At 39.9% G+C, this 15,385-nt stretch overlaps 1 protein-coding gene across 3 annotated transcripts in view; it reads right to left on the bottom strand.

Annotated features, from left to right (window-relative positions):
* INTS9 (integrator complex subunit 9) overlaps positions 1 to 15,385 on the bottom strand; it is a 106,512-nt gene that overhangs the window by 12,610 nt on the left and 78,517 nt on the right. For all 3 annotated transcript variants that reach the window (XM_082726881.1, XM_082726882.1, XM_082726883.1), the window contains 3 exons: positions 8,752 to 8,863; positions 6,185 to 6,365; positions 2,370 to 2,430 (listed from right to left, as the gene is read on the bottom strand). In XM_082726881.1, the coding sequence (XP_082583007.1) occupies positions 2,370 to 2,430; positions 6,185 to 6,365; positions 8,752 to 8,863 (354 nt within the window). The remainder of the gene's footprint in view (positions 1 to 2,369; positions 2,431 to 6,184; positions 6,366 to 8,751; positions 8,864 to 15,385) is intronic.

The following is a 15,385-nucleotide window of genomic DNA, read 5'->3' on the forward strand; positions in this document are numbered from 1 at the left end:
TACATTTGACCATCCAGAATTACCTCTGCACTTATTTAATGTCTAAACTGTACAGGCGACGAAGCCGCAGGGGAGGAATTCTGTAATTCTTTTTTATCAGTACTAAGGGCAGCACTGCATGGGGATACGGGCATTGGTCACAGTACCCAGAGTCAACTCCATCACGCCCTAATGTTGGCAAGTGCACTTCAGGAACCCTGTTCACGCCACTATGGTCTTTTCATAATTGTAAACGGGACAAAGATCATCTGTGACATATGTGGGTATGAATGTATAGCAACATTCTTAGAAAACAAAGAAAGGCTAATTGTTGACAGGAGGGGAGAAAAACAGACTTTCAGTGGGAAAGTCTGCCACAAAATATGTTTTGCCACACTTAATTTTCTTTTTTCTTTTTTTTTTTTTTAAATATATATATATATATTTTAAAGATTTTATTTATTTATTTGACAGAGAGAGATCACAAGTAGGCAGAGAGGCAGGCAGAGAAAGAGAGAGGAGGAAGCAGGCTCCTGCTGAGCAGAGAGCCCGATGCGGGACTCGATCCCAGGACCCTGAGATCATGACCTGAGCCGAAGGCAGCGGCTTACTCACCGAGCCACCCAGGCGCCCCACACTTAATTTTCTGACATTACATATTTCTAGCCTGAATTTCACTGTGGTAATGGCAGAGCCTGCAGATACCTTGGCTCCTATAACAGAGTGTGTGGATTGAAAAAAGAATTTTTCAGAATTTTCCATGTAAGATTCTGGTTCGTTAAAGTCCTCTGGAGTAGGAATAAGTAAGAATAGTGCAAGTTGTTAAGTTTAAAATAGCTAGCAGGATATTCATTGCAATTTTCTCAGAAATCCCCCTTTGTCCTTTTCCAATTACTATCTACCTCCAGGGTAACCACTGTGCTGGCTTCATGAGTTTTGTGTGTTTTTGAACTTATATATAAAGAAAATCACATGGTGCCTACTCTCTTATGTCTGACTTACTTCACTCCGTGTCTGTGAACTCTGTATACATGACTGCGTGTCTTGGGAGTTCGTTCATTCTTATTGGGTAAGACAGTAGACTGTGGGAACATGCCACAAAATCCACCAGACTTGGGTGTATTTCTGAACTACGCCTAAGAGAGCTCTCAAGACTCCTGTGCATCTTTTGGTGACACACCTACGTATTTCTCTTTGGTTTATACATTAGGAATCAAACTGCTGAGGCAGAGAGTACATTATGTGTTCAGCTTTAGCAGATAACTGCCAGTTTCCTAAAGTGGTTATACCAATTTAAACAACCTTTTAAAAAACATAACAAAAAACTGGGCATAACTCTTTTGTCAGACAGTTAAGAGAATGGTTAAGTGTATTACAGAATGCCCATATGATGTGCCTCCGGGATACGAGGCAGCAATAATTACAATGTGAGGCACACAGAAAATGTCCAAGATACATTATTTGGTGAAAAACATAATGAAAACAAAACTGGGTATAAACTTATATAAAAACACTCATCTGTTCTGAGAGAAAGATATGATTTTTCCATTTTTAAGAAACTGAGGTATAATAGACATATAATGTTGTATTAGTTTCAGCTGTACAGCATTTGATCTATCGTTAAAAAATCACCACAGTAAGCCTAGTTAAAGCCCATCACCATGTGTGGTTACAAACTTTTTTTCCTGTGATGAGACCTTCTAATATCTGCTCCCTTAGCAACATTTAGACACGGACCACAGTACTGCTCGCTGCAGTCACACTATATGCTACATCCTATGGCTTATAAGTGAAAGTTTGTTCCTTCTGACCCTTTATTTTCCAAAAACTTAAAATGTTATTATTTTCATCATTAAAGCATCACATCTACGATCAACATAACTAACTGGAAAGAAGACTGACAGTAAATAAATCTGTCATTATGCAAAAAGGTTAACAGTAGATGTTAGATCAAATTCCTCACCCGGACAAAAGAACAGAGGTAAGTTATGAACTGCAGACACATACTGATACTATAATGTGTTAATGAGAAGAGAAAGTAGCGAATCTTGAGTTAGAGTACTTCTCTGTCGTCTTAAATGGGAAACAAAGGGCCATATGAGTTTCTGTTAAGGATTTTAAAATTTTTATTTTGAGATATATATAAAAAGAGGGAGACAGAGGGGAATAGAGAGAGGGAGAGAGAGCATCTTAAGCACGCTTCATGCCCAGCATGGAACCCAAAGAGAGGTCTCATGACCTGAGCTGAAATTAAGAGTTGGACATTTAATTAATTGACTGAGCCACCCAGGTGCCCCAGGATTTTTTAAAACCTCTTGACCTCCTATCTCTATCTCGAACTATTTATCTATAATTTTTTTTGCTCTGACCCAATAATGCCATTTTCTTACCTCTGCATGAGGAAAAGGTGGTTCCGGGAGATACACCTTAGTCTGTTTGTTGTGACAAAGCCTTTTGAAGAGGAAAAGCAAAAGAGCCTGTTAGGTAGGGCGCCCAGGGCATCTGTTGCCACCTAGTGGTAGCAGTGCAAACACTAAATACTAAAGGTTATTTAAAATCTTCCTGCTTGCCAATCTCACTGTGACTAAGTCAGCGTTTACAGAGTATTCAGAACATAAATGTCTTGTGTGCATTTTTAAAAGATTTTATTTATTTACTTGACTGATAGAGATCACAAGTAGGCAGAGAGGCAGGCAGAGAGAGAGGATGAGGCAGACTCCCTGCTGAGCAGAGCCTGATGCGGGGCTTGATCCCAGGACCCTGGGATCATGACCTGAGCTGAAGGCAGAGGCTTTAACCAACTGAGCCACCCAGATGCCCCTTGTGTGCATTTTTTAACTGTTAAAATTCTTCAATACATTTTTGCCTTAAAAAGTAAGCTTGTAATTTTGCAATAGTTTTAGATTTACACAGAAAAGTTGCAAAGACAGTCCAGACTTCCCTTGTGCCCTATACCCAGTGTCCCCTTCATGTTAACATCTTACATAACTACGATCCAATTGGGGAATGAAAAAATTAATATTAGTGCATTACAACCAACTACATTCCAATTTTGTCTGGATTTTACCAGTTTTTCCACTAATGTCCTTTTCCCGTTCCAGGATCCAATTCAAAGACTGCTATTGCACTTGTGATTGCTTTTGAGGACAAAGTGACAGACTTTTATTCAGACATACAACTTGTCGTTTGCACACCCACTAAGCAGCACTGGTAACTCTAGCTGGAGAGCAATGCAGTATCTCAGCTCTGAAGACACTGTGAATGTTTTAGGTACTATGCTCTTTCTTGGCTAGATCTGACCTTTAAAATATGGAAATGTCTGAAAAAAGCAACTGTAGCAAAAATTAACAACTGATAACTTAAGAGCCATGGGTGTTCTATAGGTTTGGCATTTTTAAATGTTACAAAAAATATATGTAGTGATGTATGTTTGTTAATGCCCATTTGTGAGAATTCTACTAAAACAGTAGTATTAAAGTATTTCAACAGTTCTAACAGATATGACTTTTAGAGGGTAGTTTAGGACTTCAAGGTTTGGGTTTTATACTGACTTCATTAATACAATTTATTATTTAATTTTTCTTATACTTCCCTTTAATTTTGATTAAAAAAATCACTTTATATCTTTTTTGGAGGAAAATACTTGTGGAGGGTTACTTTATATTATATAGTTCTAAGCAGGAAGATAAAACTCTTAAACTCAGGAAGAGAGACAAATATAAGATCTTTAATTAAGATTTCCTAGGTTGTTGCAATTGCAATGGATATTATGCTGCATTAGTTAGCATCAATATAGAAAACCAAAATATTTCTGTCAAAAACAAAAAAGAAATGAATCAAAAACAGAAACCTAAATGCCTTGTGGTATCCTGGACTAGATCCTGGGACAGAAAACAGACATTAGTGGAAAAACTGGTACAATCTGAATAAAGACTGGAGTTCACCTAATAATAATATGCTAATGTCCACTTCTTAGTTTTGGCATGTGTAAATGGCTGCATAAGATGTTAAAATTAGCAGAAGCTAAGTAGAAGGTATATAGGAGTTCTCTGCACTCTCTGCAACTTTTCTGTAACCTCAAAATATTCCAAAGTCACAACTTTATTATTTAAAAAACAAAGACCTTAAAATCCAAAGTGCAAAGATGGGGAAAAATTGTCTGCAGAAATATAACAAAAGAGCAGAGTTTAGATAAACTGGTAAGAGGAGTATAACACCTCTAAATATGTAAAAAAAGGGACAATTTACAGAAGCCAAAAACCTTTCTGGAAAGCCATTTAGATCTGTATAACAAACATTAAAACATGTTTATAATCTTTGTTCCAGTAATTTCACATTTAGTAATTGACTTAAGCAGAAGATGCAGTCATTTATACATAAAAATGATATTAACTGAAGATTTATTACTAAAAGGAAAAAACTGGGCAAAGCCTGTCTGTCCAATAGTAAGACAACAGTTAAGAAAATCATACAATATACAAATAAGGTACAAATGATATAATAATGCAGTCATGTAAAAATTATGTTCTTGAACGTTTTATTTTTTATTTTATTTTTTTTTAAGATTTTAATTTTTTATTTGACAGAGATCACAAGGAGGTAGAGAGGCAGGCAGAGAGAGAGAGAGAGAGAGAGAGAGAGAGAGAGGAGGAAGCAGGCTCCCCGCTGAGCAGAGAGCCCGATGTGGGGCTTGATCCCAGGACCTCGGGAGCATGACCTGAGCTGAAGGCAGAGGCTTAACCCACTGGGCCACCCAGGTGCCCCTCGAACATTTTATAATGCTCAAATATCATATTAAAATTTTTAAAAGCAGGATCCAAAATTAAATAATCAGCATGACCCCCATATAGAAAGAAAAAAAAATCCATCAAACTGCCAACAGTAATATTACTTCTGGAGTGGGCTTATGGGTTCAGTTTTTTTCCTCTGTAACCCATATTGTTTCCTATAGTAAATGTATTTACACATGTATTAGAAATGAACAAATAAAAATACCCAGAAACACAAAAACCACCTATATTAATTCTCATGGTCCTGCCTTCTCTCCCATTAGATATTTTGATAAGAACAGCACACAGTGGGGGAGGGGAAGCCTGGCGGAGCCCCTGGGCCTCGCAGGGCTGGCCCTGGAGTTTCTAATTAAAGATCTGGATGAGAAAATTCAGTATATGCTGACTAACTGAACAAGTGATACTTAGGGTGGACTGCTAATTATTCAAGATTAACTTCCTATGTTGGGGGAGAAAAGGATAAAATTCCATAGGTACCAATAAAAATGACAGTCCTAAGGACAAACATGAATAACACACACAGGGAATAGAGAAGCTTGTCTGAATAGAGTGAAAGAAAAAAGGACCCTGACTACAACTAAAAGGGGAGGGGAAAAAAAAACCCTTTAAAAGGTTGGCGGGGGGGAGGCAGTACATGGAACAAGTTATGACAGAAAGACATACAAATTCCTTTTTCATGAGGAACTCAGTAGAATACTGTGTCTATTAGGCTCCCACACAACATTGGATTAAATATACCGGAGTATGTGTCATACCCCCATCTAGAAACTCCACTCTAAGGTATTGTTCGGTCGACTGTAAAAGTTAATGTATTTTTCCCATCCCTCCTTTTTTTGGCCAGGTGAGTTAGATTCAGACGTGCATCTAAATAATTCAGGAAGGGTTCACTAATTTCATCCTGTACAATCATTTACCCACCTTAGGACTAAATCAAATAATTTCCTACTGTAGTAAAACTTAATTTTGTCAAATATCAAGCTATTGAAATGAAAAAAAAAAAAAATCCAGCCTTTCTTGTAAGATCTGGTGTTGTAAATTCCAGACAACATGAGCTTGGGCTTTTTTTGAGCTTCTAGAATGTGTCACTTCACTTCACTTTGTAACAGGCAGAGGGTAGCGTGTGAGAAGATAAATGCGTAATATTTTTGTCACTGATTTTGAAAGAGCTGGCTGAGTTTAATCTTTGTCTTTCATCCTTCTCTTCTTGATAACTATTCTTCTACATCCTAGCAATATAACAGACTTGGCTTTCATTAATACAATTTTCACATCTCAGACATAGAAAGATAACAAAACGAAAGTCTCATAATAATGCGAGGAAAAAAACCTATTTCTATTCTTTTTCTAATTAAAAAAACTTTTTACATTTTCATTCTTATTATTCTTGTACTGAGTCATGGAGAACACAGACATACCATTCAGCAAAAATCTGAGAAAACTCAAGTGAACTGTTGGCCACAGGGGAGATGAAGTAGAAAGGAATATTGGAGAGGCCGGCTGAGTCAATGTACTGATACAGACATTCCAGGAGGTCATAGATCACGCCAGAAGGGTAGCAGGGCACCAGCACGTTTCCTCCATTCCGGACTGTCAGTGCTAGAAAAGTTGAAGCCAGAGAGAAAACAGGGGCATTAGAAGAATAGTTTTATAAAGGTAGAAGGAAACTTTAAAGATGATATTTGGATTTCTTTCATTTTCCTATTTCTGTTCATATAATTCATTTCCCACGGATAATGATCTGCTTCTTTTGAGAAACAGCAAGGGGGTGGGAGAATACAGAGGCTAACCATCAGTTGGGTTTTTACTGGATATCTCAGTCCCTGGGAACAGGGTGTGCCGTGAAGGGTTTGGGTTTTAAAGGTTACCAATGGCAGCCAAGCTTCAGGAGAGACCCTCCAAGCTCCTTCTCTTTTTAGGTCCTGCTCAAAACTTTGCTGGATTTGTCTCTGTTCTGTCTGACCACTGCTGAATGACCTATAAGGAAATAGGCCAAGTTTTTCCGTTTGACTCATTTTAGTGGCATTTTCTTTCATTAATGTGTTATCTGTAAGAAAATCCTTCATACTTTAAATACTTAAAAGAAGTTAGCCAATAGGGCAATTGCAACTTATGGGAATAATCATATTAGAAGTTATACCTGGCTAAAAAAGAAAAAAAATCCAAGTTCTCCTAACTTTGTTTTTTGTTTGGTTTCCAAAACAAACTGAAACACATAACTTTTGGGTACAGATATTGAAGCCTCTGGTATATTGGATCCTCCTCCGTTCCCATGTTTGACACACACACTCTCCCAAACACTGTACCCTGAGCACTGGTTGACTTGCCATTATGACAGTATGGTAGCGTGGAGAGAGAAAGTGGTCAGGGCTCCAGAGGCCTGGCTCTACTCCCACCTTTGTCATAAGCTATAGGATCTCACGTAAGCCACTGATACCTGGTGGGGCCTGTTTTCTGACTGGTTATGAGAGGACTGAACTAGATCAGGGGTCTTTAAGCTTTAGTGTACATGAATATTGCCAGGGAACATGTTGAAAATGCAGCTTTTCTTCTGGGTCTTTCCTCTCCTAAGAGAATCTGATCTAGAATCTAGAATTACTAGATCTGTGGCAGGGCCTCCAAATTGAATCTTTAATAAGTGGCCTCACTGATCTTGAGGCAAGTAGTTAGTGTGGGCTTTGAAAAACAGTAGATTAGCTTAAGGTTCCTTTCAGATCTAAAGTTCTTTGAGTCTATGATTCCAGATTATAAACAAACATACAGATCAAAGATGCTATTTGAGACAAGTCCAATAATTTTTTCAAGGAAGAATAAACTATGTCTGGTTTACTATCAGCAAACAACAAACTATGATGATTGGCATGGGCAAGTGAAATGTCAAAGGATACTGCCTTTCACGTAAATGTAAGATGATGACCATTTCTTTTCCCCAGAGCAGAGGTGACAGCACTTACAGTTGCTAGGGGTGGTCGGTCTGAGCTCAGTAACCCCTTTGGTAACTGTCATAGACTGAAGGTCTGTGTCCCCCTAAAATTCATATAGTGAAGCCGTAACTCCCAATGTGATGGTACTGGGGGGTGGGTGCTTTGGGAGGTAACTGGGTTTAGATGAGGCCATGAGGGGACAGCTTCTAAAGATGGGACTGGTTCCCTTACAAGAACAGGAAGCGACATGAGAGTTGCTTCCCTCTGCCAACTTAGTTCTTGTAGGCATCTACAAGCCAGGAGGACGGCCCTCACCAGAGCCTGAACATGCTGGCAACCTGATCTCAAGACTTCCAGCCTCCAGAACTATGAGAAATAAATATTGTTCAAGGCACCCAGTCTATGGTGTTTTGTTACAGCAGCCCAAGCTAAGACAGTAAGCAACCCATACTTTTCTATAAAGAAAGGCAGGATTTTTAGATTTTACTAACAATTATATCCAAAGACACAAATATTTCTTCTAGGTAGCAAATACCCCCCCCAGGGCTCTCCCCCAAATTCAGTCTTCTCTCAAAGAAAAAAATAATCTGTTCAGTGTCTCGCTGTTATGAATGCAAAGCATTTACAGTCTTTTCCATGCTATTATTTGCAAAGCAAAGATGCAATTCTTCCCTTTTTTGACAGCTGCTACCTTGTATAAATGCCAGTCCTGCCCCCAAATCCCACCACAAAGCAAGAAGAATAAATAAGAATTTTCCAACGTAAGTCAAGTGGGAGAACGTTGAGTATGTGTTGCATAAAGCACTTGAACTGACTCTTAGGACAGTCATTCTGACATTCTTCAGATTTGTGTTGCTTAAGAATTGCTTCTGCTGACAACAGCAAGCTTTGAAGGATAGGCAAGACGGGTGAAGCAGATGGGGAAAAAAGCTTTGAATGGGGTTGGAGGGGCATCAGTGGGTGTGACTGTGAAGGGAAGGACCACATACTACCGAAGCAAGGTATCCAAAAAGTAAACCTAGAACACCTCATCCCATTCACAGTGCGAGCCAGCCACGTACCCAGATTGCTGCAGAACTCTCCCACCATGCCATCCGGGTTCGCGGTGGGGATCTGGGTCAGGCCTGTCAGAATGAGAACGTCGCTGTTTTTGAGAGAAGCTTGGTCCATGGGCTGAAACACCAGAGAGAACTCTGCTTAGTAATTCAAAAAGAAATGGCAAGTATAAGTAGTAAAGGGAAAAGAGAATATAGTCATTGCTCTGTGATCAAATCATCGTCATGTCCTCTTACTTCCTCTAATGAAGTCTGTTCAGTGAATAGCAGTTGCTCAGTGGGGATGAGGACAGACCACGGAGGGACAAGGGAACTTTACAGAAGGACAAAAGAGCTCCATGTCTCGACTGGTGTGATGATCACATAATGTGAAAATTCACAGAACTTATGTTTAAGATCTTTGGGTTTCACCACATATAAATTTACCTCAACTAACTAACTAAAAAAAAAAAAAAAAAAAAAAAAGAGCAGGGCACCTGGGTGGCTCAGTCAGTTAAACGTCTGCCTTCTGCTCAGGTCATGATTCCAGAGTCCCAGGATAGAGCCCTCCTCAGCGATAGAGCCCTCCTCAGCGGGAAGTCTGCTTCTCCATCTGCCCCTCGCCCTGCTCTCATGCTCTCTCTCACTCTCTCTTCAATAAATTAAATCTTAAAAAAGGAAAAAAAAAGAGCTTTCCATTTGAAATTTCTAGAACGCTTTGTTCTTTTCAAAATGCTATCTCACACATTGTCAGTGGTGGGTCTCCAACTTGACTGTGTATTAGAATCACCTGGAGGGTCTCCCGAAACAGGGATTGCTGGGTGCCAAACCCAGAGTTTCTGACTCAGGTTTGAGGTGGGCCTACAAATTTGCATTTCTAATAAGCTCCCAAGAGATGCTCCTGGTGCTAGTCTAGGGATTGTGCTTTGAGAACCACTGCACCGTATAATCTGATTCTCAACACAACTCTGCAAAATGAAAACACGTGTAAAAACTTGAAATAAACACACGAAATAAGTTTACATTATGACAATGCAAGCTGGGACTCAGAGAGCCAAGGCGATTTTCCCAAGTCTCCATGGCAAAGGAGCCAGGAAGAATGCTGAATTAGGAACCAGAAATATAAAGACTCACTCCCATTCCCTTGTAAAGCCATGGGACCTCAGCTACGGCTCTGAGCTAGGCATAGAGATCACACATGGGCATATTTGTTAACCCATCTTCCTTCCCGGATTTCTGAGAGTCTCAAGAACTAATATACACAGTCTTCTTGTAAACTGTGAAGTCCCACGGGGCACTATTATGGGATACTTAGGATGTCATATTTTTATTTTTACTTGGCACAATTTGAATTTAATTTTTATTGTCTCCAGAGCACTTAAAAAAAAAAACAAAACACTAACTATCTTTTCTAAGGAAATCAGGATTCAAACTGAAACAAAAATGCAGACCCATGGACTGAGATGCTGGAGTTATTTTGTAACCCATCTTCTCCTCATTGTCATTTCACATACTCACTGGAATGTAAGAAGAAAAAAGCCAGAAACCCAGTTTAGTAAGAAGCCTCATACCTCCTTTCTCTGTTCCACCCAGATTTTCAAATAAAGAAAACTCCAAACGGTAGCACAGCAAAGACCCATCACCTGCAATGTTACCTGAACATACGTGCCTTTTGATGTACACTCTTTTAGCACTTTATATAAACACGGATATAAGGGCTCATTATTTTTAAATAATAGGATTATAGTTATATAAGCTGCTTTATAACCTGAGAAACATTTCTTTAACACGAAGGCTGAAAAGTATGGTTGTGACAGCTATACGGAATAGATTCTAATTCCTACTTGCATGGATGTATTACACTAAGGCATACAAGAGCTTTTCCTCTGCTTGGGCAGAACTGATCTATCTGCAGTTCTCTAAAAAACACATATACATTCACTGTTTCCAGAGAAGGAAGAAGTACAGGACGATGGCTTATAATAGATGTGCAGTGAGCCTGGAGAAATGTGCATATGTCAAACAGAAGGAACCGGAATAGTGACAAAAGGGATCAAACTTTGTTAGACGGCCTATTTAGAAAAGACAATAATTTTGTAAGAACCTTATTAGAACAAGCCAACAATGATCCACAGGGCTGATGGTGAATTCAGAGGGTCTAGGAAGCCCCTAAATAGTATATACAATCTTTGTGTGCCTGTGAACACTTTCTCACACATTTGATTGGGTTGTCATATGGGGCTGAAATGAAAACATAATGGAGAACAAATGTGCCCCTGAAAACATTACCTCTGAACCTCAGCCATCAATGCTGCCTTCCTTTGAAAATTAAATGCCCATAGTAAAAGCCAAAAGCAGTACTACAATATGAATACTATGGAGTTGGAAATTATGAGAACTAGTTCATGATCAGGTCAGACTACGTGTTTGTTATTTTAGCCCTATACTTGGGAGACCCTTGTTGTTGATTCCCAAGGCTACTGTAAAGAATCAGCTTTAAAAGCTTTTTAGTGACACTCTCAAAACCAAGCTGACACTGCCAACATCTCCATTTCACTACCAAAGGGCAAATGTACATATTATTGGTGTCAATGGCAACTCACTGAGTGCTACGAGTGGGAACATTTTGTTCCAACATACACAACAGAAAATTCCACTGTGTCCAAGATTCAAATAAAAATACCTTACTAAATTGACAGTCACAATCAAGCTTGCAGAATAAAATTTTGAAAAACCCTAGGCCCAAGAAGGCTGTGGTCACTGTGTTCTCTGCTGGTGAATTTACATTGGACACTTTGCACAGAGTATGAGAAAAAGGAGACTCAGGCTCTAGGTCCTTGAAAGAAGTTTATAATCCAGTTGAAGAAAAAAAAAATGTATCGTCAAAAAAGAGGATTTGGGGGGCGCCTAGGTAGAGCAGTTGGTTGAGCGTCTGACTCTTGGCTTTGGCTCAGGTCCAGCCTCAGGGTCATGTGACTGAACCCTATGTCAAGTTCCACACTCAGCATGGCGTCTGCTTGGTTCTCTCTCTTCCCTCTGAACCCCCTTGCCAGTTCTCTCTCTCAAATGAATAAATATTTTTTTTACCCCCCCCTTTTTTAAAGAGGATTATTCAAAAAGCCATAGAAAACCTAATGCGAATTTCAAGAATTTACACTGGGTCCATGAAGGCCAAGAGGAATGCATAGTAGAGGGCCCCACCAGGCCAGGTGGGACCACTTATACAAGGTTTTCTGGCACATAAAGTTTTGCTTTCGGTTTTCTTTCTTTCTTTGGCTAAGGAACTTAAGTCTCAATTTAAGACAGCCTTTGGAATGTCTGTATGACACCCCTTCTTTCCCACAGCAAGATGTCCCTTCTACATATGCCCCTGGGGCCTCTAAGACTTTCTCTACCAGCATCTCTACTTTCTCAAACTGCATCGTAACTGCCTATTTACTTGTCTGTGTCCCCAACAGGCCTATGGAGCTCTCTGAGGGCAAGGATTTGGCATCCCTAATTCCTAGCAAAATGCTTGGCACACAAAAAAATAGTAAACAAATATTTGCTGAATAAATGAATGCACAAAAAACACGGTCTGGTAAGAAATGTGAGAGCATTCTATAATGTGAAATAGTTCACTAGAAGTCAGCAAGGTGAGAATCAGCAAGTCGACTTGGGCAGGAGGGCTGGAGACCGGCTGGGCAGAAGGCAGAGAAAGATAACCTGTAGGTGTCAAGTGAATTTATTTGGCTGGAATAGAAAGTTTACTTTGGGGCTGAGAAAGAGATTAGTAAAAATGAGGGAAAGTGTAACTAGTAAAGAACCAAAAAGGTCAGAATCATGAAAACTGACAGAGTTGGTAGGAAGAAATCAACAGTCTGAAGCAGGAGAGTGACATTCTGGCAACAATAATTATAAGTGACAGCTGAGGAGGGGGTAAGACCAAAAAGAGAGACAGTACTCAGAAGTCCTCTATAGCAGCCTGGACATAAAGGGGGAAAAACTACAATTTTATAGAACTTGAGGAGACAGAAGGGGCAGATCCAGCAACATCACAGAAAACTGTTAATAGACAGGTGGGAATGGACCAGATATACTGGACAATGGACAAAGTGAAACCTTGTCAGAAATGCAGACAAAGGGAAATCTGGACACAACGATTTAAAAGAATAAGGAGGCGGGGCACCTGGGTGGCTCAGTGGGTTAAAGCCTCTGCCTTCGGCTCAGGTCATGATCCCAGGGTCCTGGGATCAAGCCCCACATCGGGCTCTTTGCTCAGCAGGGAGCCTGCTTTCTCCTCTCCCTCTGTCTGCCTCTCTGCCTACTTGTGATCTCTTTCTGTCAAATAAATAAATAAAATCTTTAAAATAAATAAATAAATAAATAAATAAATAAAAGAATAAGGAGGCAATAATAAGTCCAGTGTTGGACTGTTGCAAACATTTGGGGGAAAACAAAATGGATTGTGAGAATAAAAGATAAAATAAAGGTACATGACAGATATGGAGATTTGCTAGGTACCTTTATCAAAGTATTTAACAAAAATGCCAGTTTGTTGGAGTGAGGAAAGTAGAGTGTGTCTAGGACCATGGCTGTGGGACCCCTTAAGGTAAATGGGGATAGAAGCAAGTAAATAACAAGCACATAATGCAGTGCAGAGCTTCCCTGCCTGTAAAAATTGGCGGTTCGGGAAAGACAGCTTTTTGGTGCTTATACTCTATAATATGACAAAAGATCAAGCAGAGTAAGAAAACAGCAAGAATGCCTCAAAAGCTTAGATGAAAAAGAATTTTAGCAAGTGAATGATGAACAGTGTCAAATGCAGCTGTGAGATGCTGGGGAAAATGGAAAAGAGTAAATTTGGCTGGAGGCTGATTGCTGTTGGGCTACAGAAGTGAAACAGATCTAGGAGGTAAAAGAGGGAGAAAGCCAGGTGCACAAGACTGAGCTGAGCAAGACGACAGGAGAAATCTCATCATGGGTAAGAAAGAATCTGGTGGTGAAGCAAGGAGACAGTCCACTGAAAGCCCTTTCCCATATTAAAACTCTTCAAGTTTACTTAAAGGCAGAAAAGGAGGAATGAGTGAATAACCCAACGACCTACACTTCTTTGATGACAGAAAGGAAGACATAAACTTGAGATCGTGAAGGACATCATCTCCAGCTTTCTTAGACCAAATCAAAACCCGGTCTCCTATGACGTCTCACTAACTCCCCAGGAATGGGGAGAATTCCATGGCTCTTCCCAGTGGATTCCTAATCTGACAGGATTCACTACCTGCACCCTGAAGAAAAAAAGTCTTGCAGGTCATCATATTCCCCTAGTGTAACATCTATAAATGTAAAACCTACGCATCTTTGTTCCCCTTCCAGCCTAGCATATTCCACTGACCAAAGTAGCGTTTTAAGAGCTGCCATGGACTAAGTGATGGAAGGAGTGATTGAACAAATAAGTCAGTAGCATACATTATTTCTGAGAGAAGGAAACAGAGTTGGCTGTTGAACAACATGGGGTAGGGAAACCCGCCTGTAACTTCTGACCAGCGGTGCAAAGGAAGCTTCAACCAGCTGTGTTAAAGTCAGGGTTCTGTGGAAGCAGGAAAATGTCTTTGTTTTGACACTACATCCCCAGCTCTGCCTTGTTCTTAAGGCTGACCATGTGGCTTTAATTCCACAGTTCCATACTGGAGAAAGACAAACACTCCCAGAAACTGCAAGGACTAAACCTGATTGTGAGAGCCCTGGAAGGCCAGGCCTGGAGGGAGAAGCAGGGCCTACAGATATCTCCCAGGGATATCTAGAAGGAAATTAATTTTACATCAGAAGACTAAGGAATGGCTGAAAATGCTGAACATATACATCCACATGAAGATTGGAACAAGTCACATATTTATTACAACAAAACAAAATACATTAAAAAACCCAAAACCAAACCATAGAGGATCCAGATCAAAGCTCTGCATAAATAACAACAAAACACTTGGGGAATTCAGAGGGAAGAGATAGAATATAAAAAACAAAACAGAGCAAAACAAACAAACAAAAAGCCTACCCAAGAAACTGCCTTAGCTCTAGAAACCTGATTCAAGGAGTCCAAATTTAAGATAATTTCTTTAGATTAAGAGAAGAATATATATTTATTACTGCCAAAGTCTTTAAGACCTCAGGAAAACAAATCAACAGTTCATCCTGAACTCCCAAGGGAGAAGGATGAGGAAGGAGAGGCAGAGTGAATGCTGGAAGTGTGTGCCTCAGAGGAGACTTTCATAGGCCAGCTACCAACCTTTTCCAGCGCTGACAACAAGAAGAAATTCCCATTGTGAACACCATAGGCTTAAGGGAATTGACTGAGTAGAAATTACCAATTAATTTTTTTAAAGATTTTATTTATTTATTTGAGAGAGAGCACAAGGTGGGGAGGCAGAAGGCGAGGGAGAAACAGACTCCCCTCTGAGCAGGGAGCCCAACGTGGGGCTCAATGCCATGACCTGAGCTGAAGGCAGATGCTTAACTGACTGAGACACCCAGCTGCCCCACCAGTTAATTAATTAATTAATTTTTAAAAAGGATTTTATTTATTTATTTGACAGAGAGAGAGAGCGAGAGAGGGAACACAAGCAGAGGGACAGGGAAAAGCAGGCTTCCCGCTGAGCAGGGAGGCTGATGTGAGGTCATGATG

Source organism: Mustela nivalis, assembly GCF_964662115.1.
Source record: "Mustela nivalis genome assembly, chromosome: 4".
NCBI lineage: Eukaryota > Metazoa > Chordata > Mammalia > Carnivora > Mustelidae > Mustela > Mustela nivalis.